This window comes from Onychomys torridus, chromosome 18 (genome assembly GCF_903995425.1).
Source record: "Onychomys torridus chromosome 18, mOncTor1.1, whole genome shotgun sequence".
NCBI lineage: Eukaryota > Metazoa > Chordata > Mammalia > Rodentia > Cricetidae > Onychomys > Onychomys torridus.
This window is the reverse complement of record NC_050460.1, coordinates 9,583,135-9,602,708: the sequence shown is the minus strand read 5'-3', so window position 1 is coordinate 9,602,708 and position 19,574 is coordinate 9,583,135. Positions and strand designations below refer to the sequence as shown.

The 19,574-nt window shown below is 44.2% G+C and overlaps 1 protein-coding gene across 3 annotated transcripts in view; it reads right to left on the bottom strand.

Annotated features, from left to right (window-relative positions):
• Nucleotides 1-19,574, bottom strand: part of Runx2 (RUNX family transcription factor 2) — a 238,993-nt gene that overhangs the window by 205,496 nt on the left and 13,923 nt on the right. For all 3 annotated transcript variants that reach the window (XM_036167197.1, XM_036167198.1, XM_036167199.1), the window contains exon 3: nucleotides 15,846-15,950. In XM_036167197.1, the coding sequence (XP_036023090.1) occupies nucleotides 15,846-15,950 (105 nt within the window). The remainder of the gene's footprint in view (nucleotides 1-15,845; nucleotides 15,951-19,574) is intronic.

Genomic DNA, 19,574 nt, shown 5'->3' with positions numbered 1-19,574 from the left:
CTCAAAAGAATGAAGTAGATGGATGGTTCATAAGGAATGAGTCCTGATGGCTGACCTCTAGCCTCCACATACATCTGCACACACATAAACCTGCACACTCATTGACCTGTACACACATGAACCTGCACACACATGAACCTGCACACTCATTGACCTGCATACACATTGACATATTTATCCTGCACCTTGGACTATCTATGTCTTCCTTATTATTTAGAGACCCAAAGAAAGGGTCCTGTGTGTAAGTCTAGTCTATGTCACCAGTGTGAGGTTGTGTGAATGGCTGAGGAGAGTTCAAGGAAATCCTCAAGAAGTGACACTCTATCTTCATTGACTGTCTAAATTGTCCACTTTTGATCCCTTCTAGTCTCCAGACCTTCACTAAAGCCTTTGTCCTTCTAGGCTAAGATGTGGACACTATCATGGCCATGTGTCCACCCTTCTGTAGGGCCCTGCTGGAAAGCTCCTATTCAGGCCTGTCACAGCTCCACATAAAGCAAAAGGTCTGGTTCACAGTCTTTCTCTAAAGAGAAGTCCTCGGGAAGGAAGAGTTCAGCAGACAGGCAAATGACTGCTGTGGGTGTAATGTAGAGTCCTCTGAGACTTGGGATTACTCAGGATACAGTCAACTGCACCGCTTATTCCTCAGAAAAGCGGTCAACTTCAGTTCATGACGTTTCAAAGGTGTTGCAGAAAATAGGGAACCCTTGGCCCCCCACTGCCTCCCATGTGTAAAACAATAAGGGAGGAAAGGGCAAGAGTTATTTTTAATAAAGACTGGCAATAGTTGTAACCCCTAAACATAGTGACCCAGGCCCCTCTCTCTTCACCTGGCTTTCTTTCTGGCAGTCCTATTGGGACCTCAAGGGCAAGTGAAGGTCATTAATCCCTCTCAGGTTGCCCCCAGCAGCTGCAAACTTAAAAATCTTTGAATGGGCTCCTGAAAATAAGTCACATGGGAGGGACAGGGTAGACCCAAATGTGGAAACCACAAGAACTAAAGACCTAGTGTACCAAGGCCACTAGGAACAGTTCACAGAGAAGAAAGAAGGTCAGGTATAAAAAGGAAGTGGGTTGTGACTTCTGACCCCTATCACCTATGGGTGGCTCTGTCATGGGGCCCGTGCATTGGCTCTGGGGTCTAAACACACTCCATGATCCCAGAAGCCCAAGGCATTTCAGAAAGAAAGAAAAAATACGTTTTCGGAGTATTTTTCCTTCCCTTCACCTAGAACCACACCCACCCGGCCTCCTTCCACCCTGCAGCCTGCTTCAAAGCCTGCGTTTTAGTTTCGTTATTGTTTTCCCCTTTAGAGAAAATTGGACCCACTTAGTTCAAAACAAAGACCTCCTCTGCCGACTACATGTGTGTGTACTTTGCTGTTTGGTGTTTCATCAGCAAACTATCCTGGCTGCTTAAGGGAGACCATCTGTAGATATGCTAATGTCTCACTCCAAAAGTGGTTCCGGAAGGCAGACCCACTGCAGAAGAATGCAATCGGGAATGAAGTGCAAGCCTGAGGAGATGGCTCAGTGGAGAAAGCACCTGAGTTCAAATCCCAAGAACCCAAGGAAAACCAGGCCACGGGAGTGTAAGCCTGAAATCCTAGTGTTTTACAGCAAAATGGGGCATAGACACAGGAGAATCCTCAGAATCCCATGAGCCAGCACAAACAAGAAGACCCTATCTGAAACAAGTCAGAAGGTGGGGCCCGACGCCTGAAGCTGTCCTCTAACTTACACACATGCCTGTGGCTCACTTTCATTCCCACAAGTACACACACAACACACAAACGGGGGGGGGGGGGGGGGGGGAGGGAGAGACAGACCGACAAAGAATAAAGTACAGACCAAGGCACATGACACATGCCCTTGGGTTGTCCTCTGAGCAAACAATTCATCAAGCAGTGCTGTCTGCTGTCTGGAAGCTCCAGCCTTGAGGTAAGAGGGACCCTGTGGTCAGCCAGCCTTTCTCAGCTCAGCTCTGTACAATGGCTTCACACCTCTACCAGTTTCTAAACCCATGAAGGTTTCTGGATTAGGGAAGAAAATCCTACCTACTTCTCACTCCTATCCTCCCAAGTGACCATGAATTCCTTAAGGGTAATTTTTGGGATCACATCTCTCCAGATCCATGTTAAATGAACTTTGCTGTCACCGGGAAATGCTTTTCATTCCTCCTAGTAGGAGAAAAATGAACCAACTTCACAACACACTACCTTTGGTGCCTGGAACACACAGATCAAATAAACCCCAGTTTTTCTGCCAAGAGATCATTCTCACCCAGAGTCCTAGATTCCTCAGAAGGGATCTTCTCTGGTTATTAATAGAGATTTTTTTGGGGGGATCACATGGCAGATCTGTTCCTCTTTTGGGCCATATTTTTTTCAATTTAAGATTCTAATGGTCACTGAAGCAAGACAAATTACCCTCATCATTTATGTCCGCAATCCCTCTGATTCTGAGCCTCAGAACTGTAATGGGAAACAGAAATCAGGCCTTTGATTTTAGAAGCAGAAAGGTGGCATTTTGCTGCCTATCCTTAGCACACAAAGGATTGCTAAGATGGACGGAATCCTCAGCATCCCCCTTTCCAACTCTGTCTCCAGGAACCCGTTCCACCCAACAATTCCCCCAGCCAATGCATTCTCCTTTCAATCTCAAACCAAATCCCTCGTGCACCAGTTAAACGACCTGCTCTTCTCTCCCGACTTCCCCAGAAACAAAACAGCTGGCCACCATACAGAGCTTAATAAGTCTCATAATTTCGAAGTCTGTTATTAAGTCATTTTTCAGTCTCCTCTTCTTGGAGCTAACTAATCCCAAGTCTTTCAACTTATCCTTATAGGTTCAATTTCACAGCCCTTTCATCATCATCATCAATGCTCTTCGCTGAACGTTCTGAAGTCTTTCACATTGCACTTAAGTTCTGAAATCCGGCTCACCTTTGGAATGATTTAGAATTCATTGTCCGGAAAAGCCCAGGATCTTCATGTGTTACATACGGTCCAAGGAGAATTTGCTCCAACAGGTAACTGACTGCTCTGTCTGGTTTAGTTTTAGGAAAAGCCCATTCTACATCTGCCTGGTACCCAGTATACTTACCAAGTGCCAGATGCTGGTGAGCTATCCCTGACCCACCAGCACCCACTCCATTTCCTCAGTAGAGTACTTCAAGGTCTATCTCAGAACACTTTCCCTGACAAGTTCAGTCTTATGATCCTCCACAGCAAACTCAGATTCTAGCTAATCTGATCTGGTCCACTTAGTGTCGTCAGCCAAAAATGGTGTCGTGTGTTATCCTTTGCATATGCCATGGGCACACATACTGTCTTCAGAGTCCTCATCCCAGAATGAAGCTCAAAGATCTGCTAAGAACACTAGGTGGGAAGTTCGAAGCCAGTGGAGAAAAGGCTCAGGGTGTCCCTGTGTTTTCCTCAAATCACATCCCACCAGCCACAGGGAGATCACTGAACACACAGCTTTGGCTCACATGATTCCTACCTACTCTTCTCATCAAATTTCCTCCTTCTCAACCCTTAGGCTCTCTCCCTATCAAAATTGGATGTTCGATTCTGATGTTGATCATGGGAAGCCGCCACACACACATACACTTTGCCCTGAAGTCTCTTCCCTAGCTTGTCAATCTGGGCTTTCCTCATCTTCCAGGTTCTGTACTCAACGTCCCCTCCTCAAAGAGCGCCTCCTTGGGCCATTCCAAAATGAGTCTGTCCCTGTCCCCACTGCTCACGATTTTTTCAATTACTTTTGGAAGTTCTCTTTTCCGCCCTTATCACAGTTTGCAAACAGATGTGGCAATTGGGAAATCGACTTTTTTCTTACTTCTTGCCTGTCTTTGCTACAAAAACTAGGCTCCTCAGAGATAAGGGTCTGCTGCTAGTACCTCTGTGTGCTGGGATCCTAGGCATGTTCCACCACAACCCCATGAGTTCCTGAGTGCCAGGGAATTGAACCCAGGGCTTTGTGCATGCCAAGCAAGCCCTCTACCAGCTGAGCCACATCCCCAGACCCCGTAGTCATTCTTTTCTTCTTTTGGCTGTATTCCTGGTAGCTGACGAGTATGTTAATGACAGCTCAAAACTAAGGTGTCAGTGAAGAAATCTTCCCACTCCAATTAATATTTAGATTTTAAAATGTACCTCACAATCACACACACACACACACACAAAGGCTGTGGGCTATCATATAGTAAGTGCATGTTGTTAGTGGTGGACAGGTTGTAGGAAGAAAGGAGCCTCCTCAGACCATCTAGTCTCACACCATTCAGGGAAGAGCAGCCTTTGCCATCACAGAGGTAGCCATGATCTGGAAACCATGTGGGGCCTATCAGCTTAGAGCAAAGGACATTCACTTGCAGTGTTCATCTTCTCTCAGCTTCAGAGCAACTGTTCTGCTCTGCAGAGTCCCATGTCTCCTGGTGTCATTATGTCCTGGAAGTACTCATACTAACTCAGGAAGATACCTGGGGCAATGCACACCACAGCATTAGCGTACCACTCAAAACAGACGCTGTTGTAGATACTCACTGTTTTCCTTTGGGGGCCGGCAGTCCTCTAGTAGCCCAGGCTGGCCTCAAATTCATTATGTGACTGAGACTAGTGTTGAATTCCAATCATGCTAACCTCTGCCTGAGACCTGGGATTACAGTAACGCACCACCACACCTGGTTTCCACAGAGCTAGGGGTTGAGCCAAGGGCTTTGTGCATACTGGGCAACTGAGCACTATGCTAACTGACATACATCTGCAGCCCCAATAATCATTAACTTCTTCATTTTGACTGTTCAAAAAAGTATTTTATTTCTTTATTCCATGGATGACTGCATACCACTTTTGTGCCTAGTGCCTGTGGGAGTCAGAAGAGGGTGTTGGCCCTGGAACTGGACTTACAGATGGTTATAAACTGGGAATTGAACCCAGGTCCTCTGGAAGCGCAGTCAGTGCTCTTAACCACTGAGCCATCTATCTGGCCTCTTCTCCTGATGTTCATTCTCTAATGATTTTTGCCACACATGTGCTTCTCTACATTTTCTATTTGTGTAATTATTTAAAGGTTACATGTTTCCAAGTCCTAGCTTTTTTTCAAGTATTGTTGGTTAACTTCTACAACTCATTGGCTTCATCTCACGAAGTGCAAGGCTTTTAGATACTACCTAAACCCTCCTCAGAGTGAACACAGGGCACACTCAATACACGGGAAGCATACACATATAATCTCATGCTACTCTCTGCTCCCTTATCCTTTAGACTTCTACTCTATCTGGCAAGCCTACAGCCTAATCAAGCTTGCTTCTCATAGCACCTACTTCTTGACAGTAACCAAGAATACACTGGGCTCAGCACCAGAAGCTTCCACATTTTCAATGACAAAGGCATCAGAGTGTTCTCAAGGTAAATAACTGAACAGGAAGAGACCTGGGATCCTCGCCCAGCCCTATAAATCACCTGCTGATGTGGAGAGTGACACAGGGGAAATTAGCTTGCAGGTGCCCGTGCCTCAGTTTCCTTTCCTGTAAAGTGCCTGATGCTTCCATGCCAGGGCTATGAAGACAATCGATGAGGTAATGTCTCAGCGTTTGGAAGTCCTTGGCAGAAAGGCGCTACATAATTACTATTTGGTATTCATGCTGCCCTTCATGTGTGCCAAGGACTTTATGATCATTCCTGGGGAGTTACTCCCGGCTACTGTGAAGTTGCCTTCATGTCTATTTCCATTTAAAGAATGAAGAAGTAGAACCAGAGAAACATTTAGAGATGTGCTTAGGGTCAAAGATGGCTCCAGAGTTTTAAAAGAAGGGTCTTCCACATCTTCCATGTCCCTTCACCACAGGCAAAACTATACCTTGCATCTGAACCAGCCCAACAGAACACTTCCCTGTTGAGTGACTCAGAAGCTATCTTTGGGGTACAATACATAGCCACTTGCCCTTTCAGGTTGGACCAAACCGTAAGAAGGTGAAACTGAAACCAACCTTCTAGCATTAGAAGCCCGGGCTCACTCTTCTTGGCTTCTACATCCTTCTGTCTCCTCACTTTCTGCTCAGCTGTCTACATTGGTACCTTGACCATCGCCTTGCAGGAGCCATGTTTTACTACTATTCATTTCCAATCCTAAGGACGCATAGAGAACTGTGTGTACAATCTTGAGCTTCTGTCCACCCAATCCAATTTATGCTGGCATATTCATACCCAAAGTGTAGGTCATGAATATTAGCCTCAAGAAAGCAAGAATGGAAAAGATGGACATACACATAGCAGAGGAAGGTAGAAAATACCAGAATGCCATCAAGTCAGCTGACCTCTTCCCCCTCAGCCACTTCCTGCTTCCAGTGAGAAGTACACCCACCAATCTATGGTGCAATCACTCTATCCACCTGGCCCAAAGACAGCTCACCTTAGACCATGGTCTCTTGTCTCTCATAAACCATGTCCCTCTGGTCCACACGTTTGCTTTCTGCCCATCTCCCTTTCATCTGATCCAATTTCACATTAAAAAAAAAAAAAAGAATCTTTTGGTTCTGAGGCTATACTGTCATTAAAATAACCAAAAGCATATGGCATAAGCTTGTGATGGTGGTCACCCTGGTGGGTCAATGAGTAGATAACATCTGAAGACTCAGGTATAGACGATGAAGCTCTTGAACAGAAATTTGAATAGAAACTTCCATAGCAACTGAAGGTCTAACCTGGCCAAATTAAGAGTAGAGGATGTATTTTCTCTCCGTTTCTTTGTCTCCTCTTAGGGAATACTCTTTCACATCTCCTCCTCACACACTGGTGAGCTCTACAGAGGTTGCAGGCTCTTAAAGCCACTTCCCTTTGTCTTTTCCATGAGTGTTTATCTTCCTCACAGTCCACTCTCTTAAACTCTCCTCCAACAAGGAAGGACCTGAGGCTCTGAACTCAAAGGACTACCCAGGAGTGCTGATCTCAGGGGCTCACAGCAGATTCCACCTGGTGCTGTCACAGCCAGTGAAGAAGCCAGTGCACCCAATGGCTGACATTTCAGGAATGAAAACTGAGCACTCACTGCCAATAGTTGTCACCAAAGGAAAAACTGAAAGACCTAGATCAAGATAAAGGAAGCCAATGCCAGAATGGTGGGTAAATACATCAGTAAACATCACGGGTAATGGAAGATAGGTAGAAACAGGCTAAAAATGCTGGTGACTAATCCTGAAAGTCTGAAATAAGGGTAAACTTAACTATCACACATTCTGAGAGAGAAGGTAACTGAAGTTTAGAGTATGCAGGCTTTTTCACAAAGACAGACAGGCAATCAATTTCATTAAGACTAATATGAGTATTAAGCGGGTAAAGATAACCAATAAAAAAAAAGGAAATAACAGGCTATCTCTCCTCCATGGAGGGGAAGGAAAGCTATATGTATATAGAATAAAACTAGACAAGGAAAATTATATGACAGGAAACCTTTGCAAAATGGGTAATTTCAAAATACAGAAGCCCCCAAAATGACTCTTACCTTAAAATTGCAACAACAAAAATGTACTCATGTTTGGTGTACCAACCATGAACAGGACATGCAACCCACTGTGAGAACCAAGCTGCAGCCAACTGCAATCTTGATGTGGGTGTCCACAGTCTCCAAGGTGGGCAAAGGCTCATGGCCCCCTATGATTTGGCTCACTGTTTACTTTCTACTTCTTGCTTTCCAAGACCTTGGCTGGAAGAAATCAATGATTCTCCCTTTCTCACCTAAAAGCTGCTCCCACAGAAGGATCCTATTACACTTATTTTTGTCTATGAATGTGAGTCCAAGTTACCTCTCCTGGAAACATTATAAGTTAAAGCCTCCACCTTCAATTTTAATGGAAAGGCTTTGGTCTACAAGCAAATAGATTTTAAGTCCCAGTGAACAGCAGAATAGTAGAGAAATTTCCATAAGCACAGGATGTCCTGCCATCTGCTGCACGGGCACCACATTCCAAATAGCCTCTTATTCTAACCATGGTTTAAAAGATTGTATTAATATTTAATAACTAAATGGTTTCATGTTCTCTTCATTTCCCCAAATCACTTGAAAGTCAAGAACAATTTTCGTTTCATAAGTCACCCAAATTGAAAGTTAAAGCTGAATTTTATAAGGAAGAGAATCTGTGATACAGTTGACATCATAAATGTCATCCTATAAAAATCCTAGTTAGGGACAATTCTGACCACAAAGAGTAAAACAATGATTCTCCCCCCCCTTTTTATTTGTAAGTATAAATTATTCTACCCAAATCCAGTTGTCCTTGGATGAAATACTGCAGGACACAAAATAGAAGCAAGGAAAAAGAAGTCATTTTCTTAAACAAATAAGAACCCTCTCCCCATAAAAAGAAATCAATCTTTTTTTTTTTTTTTGAGTCCCTGGCACTATTTTAAAAATGAATCATTTCTGACCTGCATTGAGACACAAAGCACATTTGGATGGAGCCTATGTGTGGATTTAGAACACACGTGTCATTTGAAAGCCTGCCATGCTATATTTAGTTAGAAATAAATACATCAACCGGGATGTACACATGTGGGGCACGGGCCACTATGGCAAAGGCTGCCACTCCTGTTAACAGGAGCCCCAGGAAATGAGGAAGCACCCTGAGGACGGGAAAGGCAGGAGCGTGCACAGGAGGGACATGAGCATGTTTTAACGGCTGCGATAATTTGCCGTGAAAGGATGTTAAGGCCGCGGCTCCTTGCTGCAGCATGCCACGCGCTCCTGAATTAAATTACGGCCATGCAGTCTGCTAGCAGAGGAATGTGTAAACAGGCCATATAGCCTTGCATCAGTTCCACAGGCTGTTGCACAACGCGAAATGCCTCTCGATGTGTCATTTCCTTCTTGGCTACCTTCCCAGCTCCTGACAGTCAGTCAACAACAGAAAAAAGTACTGAAAGAGATTTAGAACTGCTCTTCTAGAGAGAGCACATTCCTCCAAATTCTACCAAATACCAAAGCCAACCTCCACCAGCACCTCTCTCCTTAAAGAAGCAGGGCCGGGGAGGCCGGGGGAGGGTTCTTCCTGCTGTTACTAACATTTTAAAGTAATGTTTATATCTTAGGGACTGAAGGATTGGCATCCATGACAATGAGGCTGCTGCTTACATGTGCAAGTTTGTAAATATCAGAATATGGTATTTACCTGTCATCTCTGTCCCTTGGGCACTTCGGAAAACAGTGACCAACCTGGGTGAAAGTCTATGAGTCCAAAGTTTAGGGCTGAGGAGAGGGTTTGGTGGGTAACATGCTTGCTACACAGACATGAGTTCAGATCCCCGCACCCACATTAAAGGCTAAGCACAGCAGTGCGTGCCTATGACCCCACGGCTGAGCAGGAAGGGACAGGAAGATTCTGGAGGTTGGTCAGCTAGTCATTCTAGGTCAGTCAGTGAGAGACCTTGCCTCAAAAAATAAGAGAGAGAGCCATTCAAAAAGATGTCAACCTCATCTTCATACACACGCCCACATGTGTTCATGTGCACATATACACACATGTGCACACACACACACACACACACACACACACACACACACCTCACAGAAGTTAATGACTTTTTTCCTGATGTTTCTCAGGGAGAACTGAACTTCAGGGCCCTGGCATCAGGAGTAGCACAAGGCCTGTGAAGCTTTTATCTTAGTGTCTTCATAGACAGCAGGAATGTGGATCTAGGAAGAGGATCCAGAAATAACAAATAACCTTGAAGTTTTCCTACTCTCCATCCATGCAACACAGCTTACCTGCCCTCCACCTTTGTTCACGTGTGACCAGGCTCTAAACATCCATCTACCATTGCTAAACAATCCAAAGTCATGGGCAGCCATCCTAAAAAGCTCAAGGATACAATGTGATGGCAGGGAAAAAGTGAACCACCTCAGACATTATCTGGAACAAGGAAGAGGAAAGGCTGAGCTCTCCATTCTCCGCACCCTTCAGAGGGCTGGAAAACAGCCCCAGAACCCACCAGAAGAGCATAAGAGAACAATGAGATGTGACTTCAATGTAGTAAGGTCGAGCTCTGCCACCAGACATGTCTCAAGAATATGGAGCAGGGCTGGAGAGATACCTCACTGATTAAGAACCCCTATTGCTCTTGCAGAAGACCGCGTGTGGGTTTTCAAGCACCACAGTGGCAGCTCACAGACCTCTGTGCCTCCAGCTCCAGAAACCCAGCACCCTTTTCCGGCCTTTCCAAATGCCCACATCCATGTGCTCATGTCCATTCACAGACATACGCATACATATAAATAAAAACAAATCTTAAAAAGAAACAAGAATGCGGAAGAATAACGCCTCTTTGGAGAATTTTGGATTTGTTCATGAACTGAAGACCAGTGAAGATTTCTGAACAGGAGAAGGATGTTAACACATTTAGTATGTGGGACTCAGGTCACAAGCCACGCCAGCCAGGGTACTAAGTACCCTGTGCTTCCTTACAGCCTCCTAGACACTGAAGAGCCAAGCAGAGAGTCTGCCTCCATATGTCCTGCACCTGTGGGAGATGGGATGGAACACTGTGGAGAAGGCAGGACGTCTCCATTTTCTCAACATATCTGGGGCAGATGGCTAGCCACAGTGAAGTCCTGCATAGACATGGCCACTTTTAACCTCTCTTTGAGAGCAAACAGTTCACTTCCTAGAAGTTCAATACACAGAAGTGCTTAAAAGTTCACTCACACATATCACATGTTATATGTCAGCATGTTCCAGACTGGATGACATAAGCTATGAGATCTTCAGGCATGGCTATCTATGGATTCATAAGATATTTCTGCTGCAGGGTACTATTACTAAGCAAGGCTTGTAACATCTTTTTCTTCTTCTCTCCTATGGATACTGATGTGACTCACTTTGATAGTAATCTGCTGGTTAACATCAGCACCATAAGCTATGATTGTAATGTGGAGTCTCTCCATGGAATTTTAAACAACCCCAATGATCTTTCAGATTATGACACGTTGAAAACAATTCTACCCCCGCCCCTGCACCTTGCAGCAGGATGATCCACAGCTAATCACGTGTGCAAGTCTATCACACTGGTGGTCGGTGACCCACTCACCTGCCACTCATGCCTTTGCCTTAGTGTAATAGCTTCCTCTTCAAGCTGAGCTTTGCCAGTGTTGTGATTTAACCAAGTGAGTATAGGCAAAGTCAGACCATGCAAGCTTTGAGCCTAAGCTTTAAGGCCTGGCAGCCCCTATTCTGCACCTTAGGGAACCCTAAAATGTCATGCAGAGAATCAGTCATAGCTAGTGAGAACTGGAGAGACCCTAGAACCCCAAGGGAAAAGGGAGACCCCTTTTTTCAGGGTCCCTGCCAAAGCACTAGACACACAAATGAAACCATTTTGGACTATCCAGTATTGGTCACCATCTGACTATGATCACATATCAGACCACAAACAAGACCATAAGAAAAATTTCCCAGGTAAATTCTGGCCAGTCCATGGAATAATGAAATATGCTTATTTTAAAAAAATAGCTATTGTCCTTGCCTGGGGATCATTTCTGGAGATGCAGCACAATGGTTCACACAATTCTAACTGTAATGACTTACCTTTCCATGCTCTTCAGTCAACAATATCTATTTCCATCAGTCCTCTTCCCTAACTCAGAATTACTCCTAAAGAACATGGCACTGCTAACTGAGTTTCCACCTCCCTGCAGAAATTCTTTAAATCAGACTGGAGTTGGAGCCAAGTGCATAAGTGAACCAGAGGATCCTAATAGGAAATGATGTGTAAAAAGAGTTAGAAATCCAAACTCATTACTGTGGCTACTGATGCTGTACTGGCTTCTCCTGCTGGCGAGCATACGGCACTTGCTCCTTCAAAGCTCACTTGCCAATAGAAGGTCAAAATGCCATGCCTCCACACAAGACTTCCAAATTTGGGATCTTAGGTATGATGTCATGTCTTAAAGTGATAAGCTGGACCGAGGACAGAAATGTCATTTTGCAAAGACGTGCACCGTCCTCATGTTTACACTACTTAGGATGAAGGTTGGAGTAAGTCGTGGCCTATGTTGCTTTAAAGGGAAGTTTTATAACTGAGATGAATCACAACTGCAGAAGATCAAAGTTGGAAAACATCAATGATGCCATGGGGTCCTTTTTAATCTTGTAATGAGTGATGATCATGTGCTCTTATGAAGCAAGTCCAAACTGCCAACGCCAGATGTGTATATTAAGAAAGGGAGTTGTTTGTGATGCGACAGCCCTAGCTTGGCTGCCAGAGACGAAGAAAAAAACACAGAAGGACGAGCCCTTTCCATTTGGACTGAAAAGCAAGTCTTGGCAGATGTGTTGATAGGTAGGGCCTCAGAGTGGGATTGGGGTGTCACACAGCACCCTGCCTGGGAGTTTGTAGCACACAGAACTGTTACTCATCAGTTCTGCACAGTTCTCCCCAGGCAGTGTGATATAAATATCTGCTCAAAGCACCATTTATTAACACAGATCAGTGTCATTTATTACTGTGCAAAAATTAGTAAAGCTTCATTCAAGGGGAAAAAACAACACAGTAGAGAGCAGATTACATGGCACCCGTTTCCGGGACACAGACATAAAAGTCTGCACACAAGCCTCTGGCGGTGCAGTGGTAGCTAACATTTAATGAGCACTTACTACATGATAGCTACCACACTACCTAGTTTACATACCACGTGCCGCTTAACGTTCTTACAGCAACTGCCATGCCAGACAGTATTTTCATCAGTCTTTAGAAGATGAGGAAAACAAGGCAAAGATTAGCTGGGGAGCATGTCTGCTGTCTGTGGGCACCTAAGAAATGCTGGCTTTGGGATTTCGGTCCAAGCTGTGTGACAGACCCGACCAGTGAACTCATAATGAGTCCTAATCCAGTCATCTGGGCCACTGGAAATGACCACTTCAGTATATACACAGGACTTTAGGGGAAAGACTTTCCACTGAAAACCAGGAACAATAAGTCCTCAGCTCCTTCAAGCTGCTCAAGTAACACACAGAAACACTCAACTTTGATGGCAAATCGCAGCTACTTCAGGAATTATAATTGGAGGGAAGACCGACTAAATCAATTGTATTGATTATCTTTTTCTCTGTGTGTAGGAAAGCCTTTTACTGAAACCTCTCTCTGTTGAAGGTTGATCACTTTGAAGTCTAGAGCAAAGATGGAAAACTATAGTTTGTGGGCCACATGTGGCCCACCACTTGTTTTTATAAAGCTTGGGGTTTTAAATAAAGATACCTTTATTATTATTTATGTATATGCATGTGCCTACATGATTTTATGTGCACCATGTCCACACAAGGGGTCACAGAAACCAGAAGGGTTCAGGTCCCCTGAAACTGGAGTTACAGGAAGTTGTGAGTCACCCAATGTGAGTGTTGAGAATCAAACCAGGGTTCTTTACAAGAGCAGTTAGCTCTCTAAATTGATTCACCATCTCTCTGGCCCTGTCAATAAAGTTTTATTTAAATACAGCTGTGACTACTTGTTTATGTATTGGCTTAGACTGCTTCTGCAGTAAAATGGCAAAGTTGAATCCTTGTGACATAGTTGAGTCCTTATGACAGATGACCAAGACCAAGGTAGAAGGATCGAAGCCAGCAGTGTCCAAGTGATAGGTTTAACTAGTTACTGATATACCAGATACATTCCTACATTCAGGCAAGTAACCATACAGTGGTGGGGGAGTGTTGTCACATTTTCAGACAGTAGTTATTTTATAAGAAATGCTAGCTGGCTGTGGTAGTGCACACCTTTAATCCCAGCACTTGGGAGACAGAGGCAGTGGATGTCTGTGAGTTCAAAGCCAGCCTGGGCTGCAGAGTGAGTTCCAAGACAGCCAAGACTGTTACTTGAAAAACTGAGGGGGGGAAGAAAAGAAAGAAAAAGAAATGCCACAAAGTCTTGCATTCCTAGGTCTGCGTCTGCTTCCTACCTCCTTCAGGACTGCCAGAAGCACAAACTCAGATTGCACATACAGTATACATCCTCTACTCCAAACCCCACAGCCTTCAGGGCACGTCTCTGTCTTCACAGGCCAGTAGATCTATCAGCTCTTTCATGCTGCTCCCCTCCATCCCCCCAAAAAACAATCTCTTTGAAATGAGATACTACCATCCACACTAGAATCAGAAGTAGCTTTCCCAAAGCCACCAGCCAGCTCACCTTTGACCATCTCTTTTAGAACAGAGCAGATTCAACCCTTCCCGGCCTCTCTAACCATGAACTCAGAAGCACCCATCTCCACTATAAATACACACACACACACACACACACACACACACACACCCAGACAGACACATGCACAATAATCGCTTGTCTATGTACTGAAGAAAGCAGCTGGGATGAGCAGGAACCATGTTTCAAGGCAAATATTAGTGGTGTTGAATAAATATTAAAAGGCTACTGTGCCGCCTTATGCGCCGGGGAAATGTGACTGTCTCTTCAGCAGCTCAAGGGCATGTCCAGTAAATGCTTGGAAGATGTCTTGCCTCAGAGGGAAATCAACCCTGATATATGGCAATCCAGAAAAGACTAGCAAAGCCCTACCCAGCCAAGACATCCAGACTCTGACCCTTGAGACCTAAGCTTTGGGGGCTCTCACTCACACCACATGTGAACCAAACCACTTAATAAGACATTCCCAAAGTGGACAGGGCCAGCAATGACCAGACATTAGGAGTTTGAAAGAAGACCATACATATGACAGGAGGGGCAAACTAACCTCAAAGACTTCTTTGGGGGCAGGAAACCTTTCTCGCTCAGACAAGCAGTCAGCCTTTGTGGAGAAGACAGCCACATAAGGGATGAGAGCTACTGTGTGAGCCCATTGCTGAGAGATGCAAAGCAGAGAGAGAGGCTTTGCCTCTCCAGACCTCCTCCTTACTCCAGGGGAAGGAAAGAGCCCAGCCTCACTGTCTGAAGGGGGGTATCATGTTAGAACGCCTATCAGCTGCCCAGCCCATCATAAGCCAAATTTAACTTCCTAAAAGCAATGCCTCAGACTCCAAAATATTCAGCAAAGACAGAGCTTTCTATGATATTTATATCATATTATATGGCGCGGAACTCTTCACACTTCAACTTCAAATAACCTTTACTCTGTAAATGTATTTTAATGCTTCTATGCCAAGCTTGCTCAAACCACAGTGGGTGGCAGGAGCAGGGGGTGGAAGCCAGTCAGATCCGCTTCAGATTCAGGAGGAGAATAAATATTGGTCCAGACAGTATAAGTACACTACCTTCAACTGACTACTGGAGAAACCTTCCCAATAGACAGACCAAGAAACCAACGTGAACTTAAACCTAGTTTGTGTCTTTCTGTTAAAAGGAACTATCTAGAACACTTACTAGAAAATGGCCCTACAACAGTGTTGTAACAATGAAGCAAGTTATCATTTGCAAATAAATTCTTTGTAATTAAGCCCTGTGCTCTTTATAAAGGGAACTGAGTGGGCGAGCTAAAACACATTCTTGAGCCATGGGAAACACACACAAATGCTTTTTGACTAAGTTTAAAATTTTTAAGTTTATAATTTGTTTCCTCAGCCTCGTGGGTCCCTTTGGCCCTGCCCACTGCACAGAAAGGATGAGCAGAGTTTCTTAGCTGAAAGTTACCACAATGAGTAGCTATCTGTTTGGTCCCCAAAGTTATAAAGCCTTAAGCAAGTCTGAGAGAAAGGTCAGGCTATGATTTTATTTTCTACTAACTGTAAGGTTCTAGTAATATCCTTCCCTAAAAATTTATAGTCACAGTGGTACTGACTCCTTCAGAATAAATCCCTCACAGGGTCTCCATAAACTATTAGCATTTTCAACAGAAAGGTAAGTACTTACTTCTTGGCTCCCGCGGACCGTCCACTGTCACTTTAATAGCTCTGTGATAAGTGGCCACTTGGGGAGGATTTGTGAAGACTGTTATGGTCAAGGTGAAACTCTTGCCTGTAGACGGAAGAAGGGAAAAAAAACACAGTGACTATAAATGGGTGCCAATGACGACCCCACAATAATGTATATAGACACCCAAATTTCACGGAAGCATCTCTGAAAGAGCGAACAATCAGGCATCCTTCCTCTGAACCCTAAACCCACTTAGGAACTCTTTTGAACTCTTCTAAACTGATTAAGATGCGAATCTTCCCAGAGGTTCTGCAAGAATTCTCCAGTCCCCTCTCCCCCTAATAATCTCCTCAATAGTGAGAACAAAACCCTTGGACCCCTTGAAGAGGGGTCTCTGCTTTCCCACTTTATCCAACATCAGGAACACAACCCTGTGTGAGGGCTGAGAACTTTAAAAGTCTATATTTAGGATCAGGTCATGACCCCTTGAGAGAAAAATAGTAAATTATTATTGGTGATGTTATTTACTTCACATGGCCTTAGCACTGCATCTGCTTAAGTGAACTGTAATAAGATGAAAGAGGGAAGCTATTATGGGAATCATTTCAACGGGAGCCCATGTCTCCTGTCTCGGCCTTAACGCCCCTGTGGTATATGATTTCATCATGGAACAGTTTTCTCCTCACAGCTCACTCCTCCCCTAACATACATCTCACAGCTAAATCTTGAAGGAACTCCCTATAGAAACTTACTTGTTGCTAAACATGCAAGACCCCTCTCCATGCAAACATGAAGTTTACTGTTTGAAGAGACTTTCTGCAGGGATAGATTCCCTCTGCTGTGTCACATTAATAAACTAAAAGTGATGAATAATGGTGTGGGGGCAGGGAAGAGTGTGGTAACAGAGCAGAATGTCTGCTTTCTCCAGAAGATACTGGCCTCTGTTCTACAGACTCACTGACAGTTGCAATCAGTTAGATTTGCAATGGTTAGTCATGTCAGATAGTCAAAACTGCAAACTGTTACAAGACAGGAAAAGGTGGGCGGGAAACAGTGACTCAAGAAGGCATCAGCAGGCTGCGCCAGAGGACCCGGGCGGGCGGGCGTCTGCCCCTGGAGCAGATAAAAAGCTCCTTTTGTTTTGCTTTGTTTTTTTGGTCAGATTTTTTCCCCCTTCTACTGAAAGCTGGGAGTACTAAATCAAAACACAAATCTTAGACAATATGTAGCAATGTGAAGTTTAATGCAATCTTTTCATAGCTTAATATGGAACAGGTTATGCGGCAGGCTTAATGGAGAACAGGTCTTTGGCTGTCAAGTCGACTGAATGGCTTTTCTTTTCAAACCAGACCATGTAAGTTCCTAAAATCGGGTTAAGAAACACATCATTTGTTACTGTGTGTGGATAGTCTTAAGACTCTTGACTGCTTTTCCATAGCTAAGGGGGTTAAGAGGGAAGGACAGGGCAGGAATGTGGGAAGGGGTAGAATTAAGACAGATGAATATTGATTAGAAACTCATTAAGCTGCAGCCACATCAACCACATCATCTCACTTAACCTTCCCCAATTCGAGCCGTCACCCCAATTCACACATGAGGAAGGCTTGGCCCAGTGAAGCCCAGTCACTTACCCAAAGTCCTGCAACTAACAAGTGGAGGGAAAGAAAGTAAACTCAAACCTTTCTGACCTTAAAATCAACATTCTCGGGTCGAGCTGTAGCTGGGAGACAGAGATAGGTAGTATGTTTAAGGTCCTGGGTTCAATTCCCCCATACAGAAAAGAAGAAAGGAAAGAAGAGGGCAGAGGAGAAGGAGGAGGAGGAGGAGGAGGAGGAGGAGGAGGAGGAGGAGGAGGAGGAGGACAGGGAGGAAGGACAGGGAAAGGAGGGGGAAATAAAAGGAGGTTTCTCCTATTTTATCAAAGACTATGAAAAAGGAATAGGTAACTTACTTCTAGGTGTGTCCCAATTAGCTCCCTGTGCCCAGGAAATAATAAATATAAATGGATTAATGCAATGGATAAAACTATGTTTTTAGGAATTACTGCTGCATTACATTGTATTTACTACATTGTAGATATTACACGGAATTAAGTAATTTATTTCAGTACAGAACAGGATTTATTGTAAACATTAACATTGGCCAGAAGGACCAAGACAACCAGGAGTCGAAACTGGTCCCAGAAAACTCAAAGTCCACAGAAATGGAGATCAAAGGTTGAGTAGGAGGGCCAGATTAAGAACTTAAAGCAATGGCTGAGTCTCTGGATTCAAAGTGAATTTGCATTAAGACATTTTAAAACACCATTCTGGGTGAGATCAGTGGTCCACAGATGCAGGGTTACATTTTTAACAGTGGCTCCAAAGGCTGTGTTGGAAGACAGCTTCCCTGGGGCTAATATTAATACATCAAGAATGCCTGCAGTTTGCTCTTCCTTAATGTCTCTACAGGACTGCTGGTGAGTATGTCCATGAACATACCATGACTGGTTTGGAAGTTGTTTTTATTTTGAACCTTTGCAACCTGCTTAGCTCTCCTCAACTCAGAGAAACACACTTCATATAGAAACAGAGCCAGATACAAAATCCACCCTTCAAGCCCCAAGCATCAAAATACTCAGTAACTAACCAGTTTTCTCCTTTTAAAAAACGCCCTTAGGGCTTGAGAGTTGGCCTTCTTGTTCTTGCAAAGGACTTGGGTTGGATTCCCAGGACCCACATGGAGGCTGCCAACTTCCTCACACCAAGCATGCATGTGGTACATAAATATACATACAGTCAAAGCACTCATACACACAAATAAAACAAATCTAAAAAAATACTAGTAAATAAATAAAAATCTTGGAAAAAAAAAACATTTAAAAAGAGGTAGGGTTGGAGGAGACGGTGTCGACTTCCAGGGTCAATTCCTAGGGCTCCAAATGTGCTTTAACAATGAAGACAAAGTCAGAAAGGACTCTTTGCACTCCGATCAGTCCCTGTATATAGTGTGGAAAAAACTTCCAGAAACTCTGACCTGACTCACTAATTAATTAGCTCATCTTGTAATAATGTGTTTCCTGAGTCAAATGTTTACGTGGGCATTTGTGACTTCCTTAACTTAAAACAAAAAGTTTTCCAAATTCCACTTTCCAAAGAGATCAGTGGTGCATGGATCCAGAATTACAATTTTTACATAATTTTATGAGCATGGGTGTTTTGCCTGCAGGTATGTCTGTCCACCATGTGCATGCCTGATGCCATTGGAGGTCAGAAGAGGGCATCAGATCCCCCTGACCTAGAGTGACTGACAGACAGTTGTGAACAGCCATGTAGATGCTAGGAACCAACCCGGACTGGTCATCTGGAAGAACAGCAAGTGCCCTTAGACACAGAGCCATCTCTCCAGTCCCCAGGATTACAATTTTTTGTTTGTTTGGTTTTTTGAGACAGAGTTTCTCTGTGTAGCTTTAGAGCCTGTCCTGGATCTCACTCTGTAGACCAGGCTGGCCTTGAACTCACAGAGATTCGCCTGGCTCTGCCTCCTGAGTGCTGGGATTAAAGGCGTCTACCGACGACGACGATGCTGCCACCACCCGGCCAGGATTACTTTTTAACAGTGGTCCAAGGGCTGTGGTGGAAAGGTACCATCTATAGATGATCCACTAATCAAGGATAATGATGATATTTAAAACAAATCTTACTTGGGCTGAGAAGATAGCTCAAAGAGTAATGAAGGCCTGAGTTC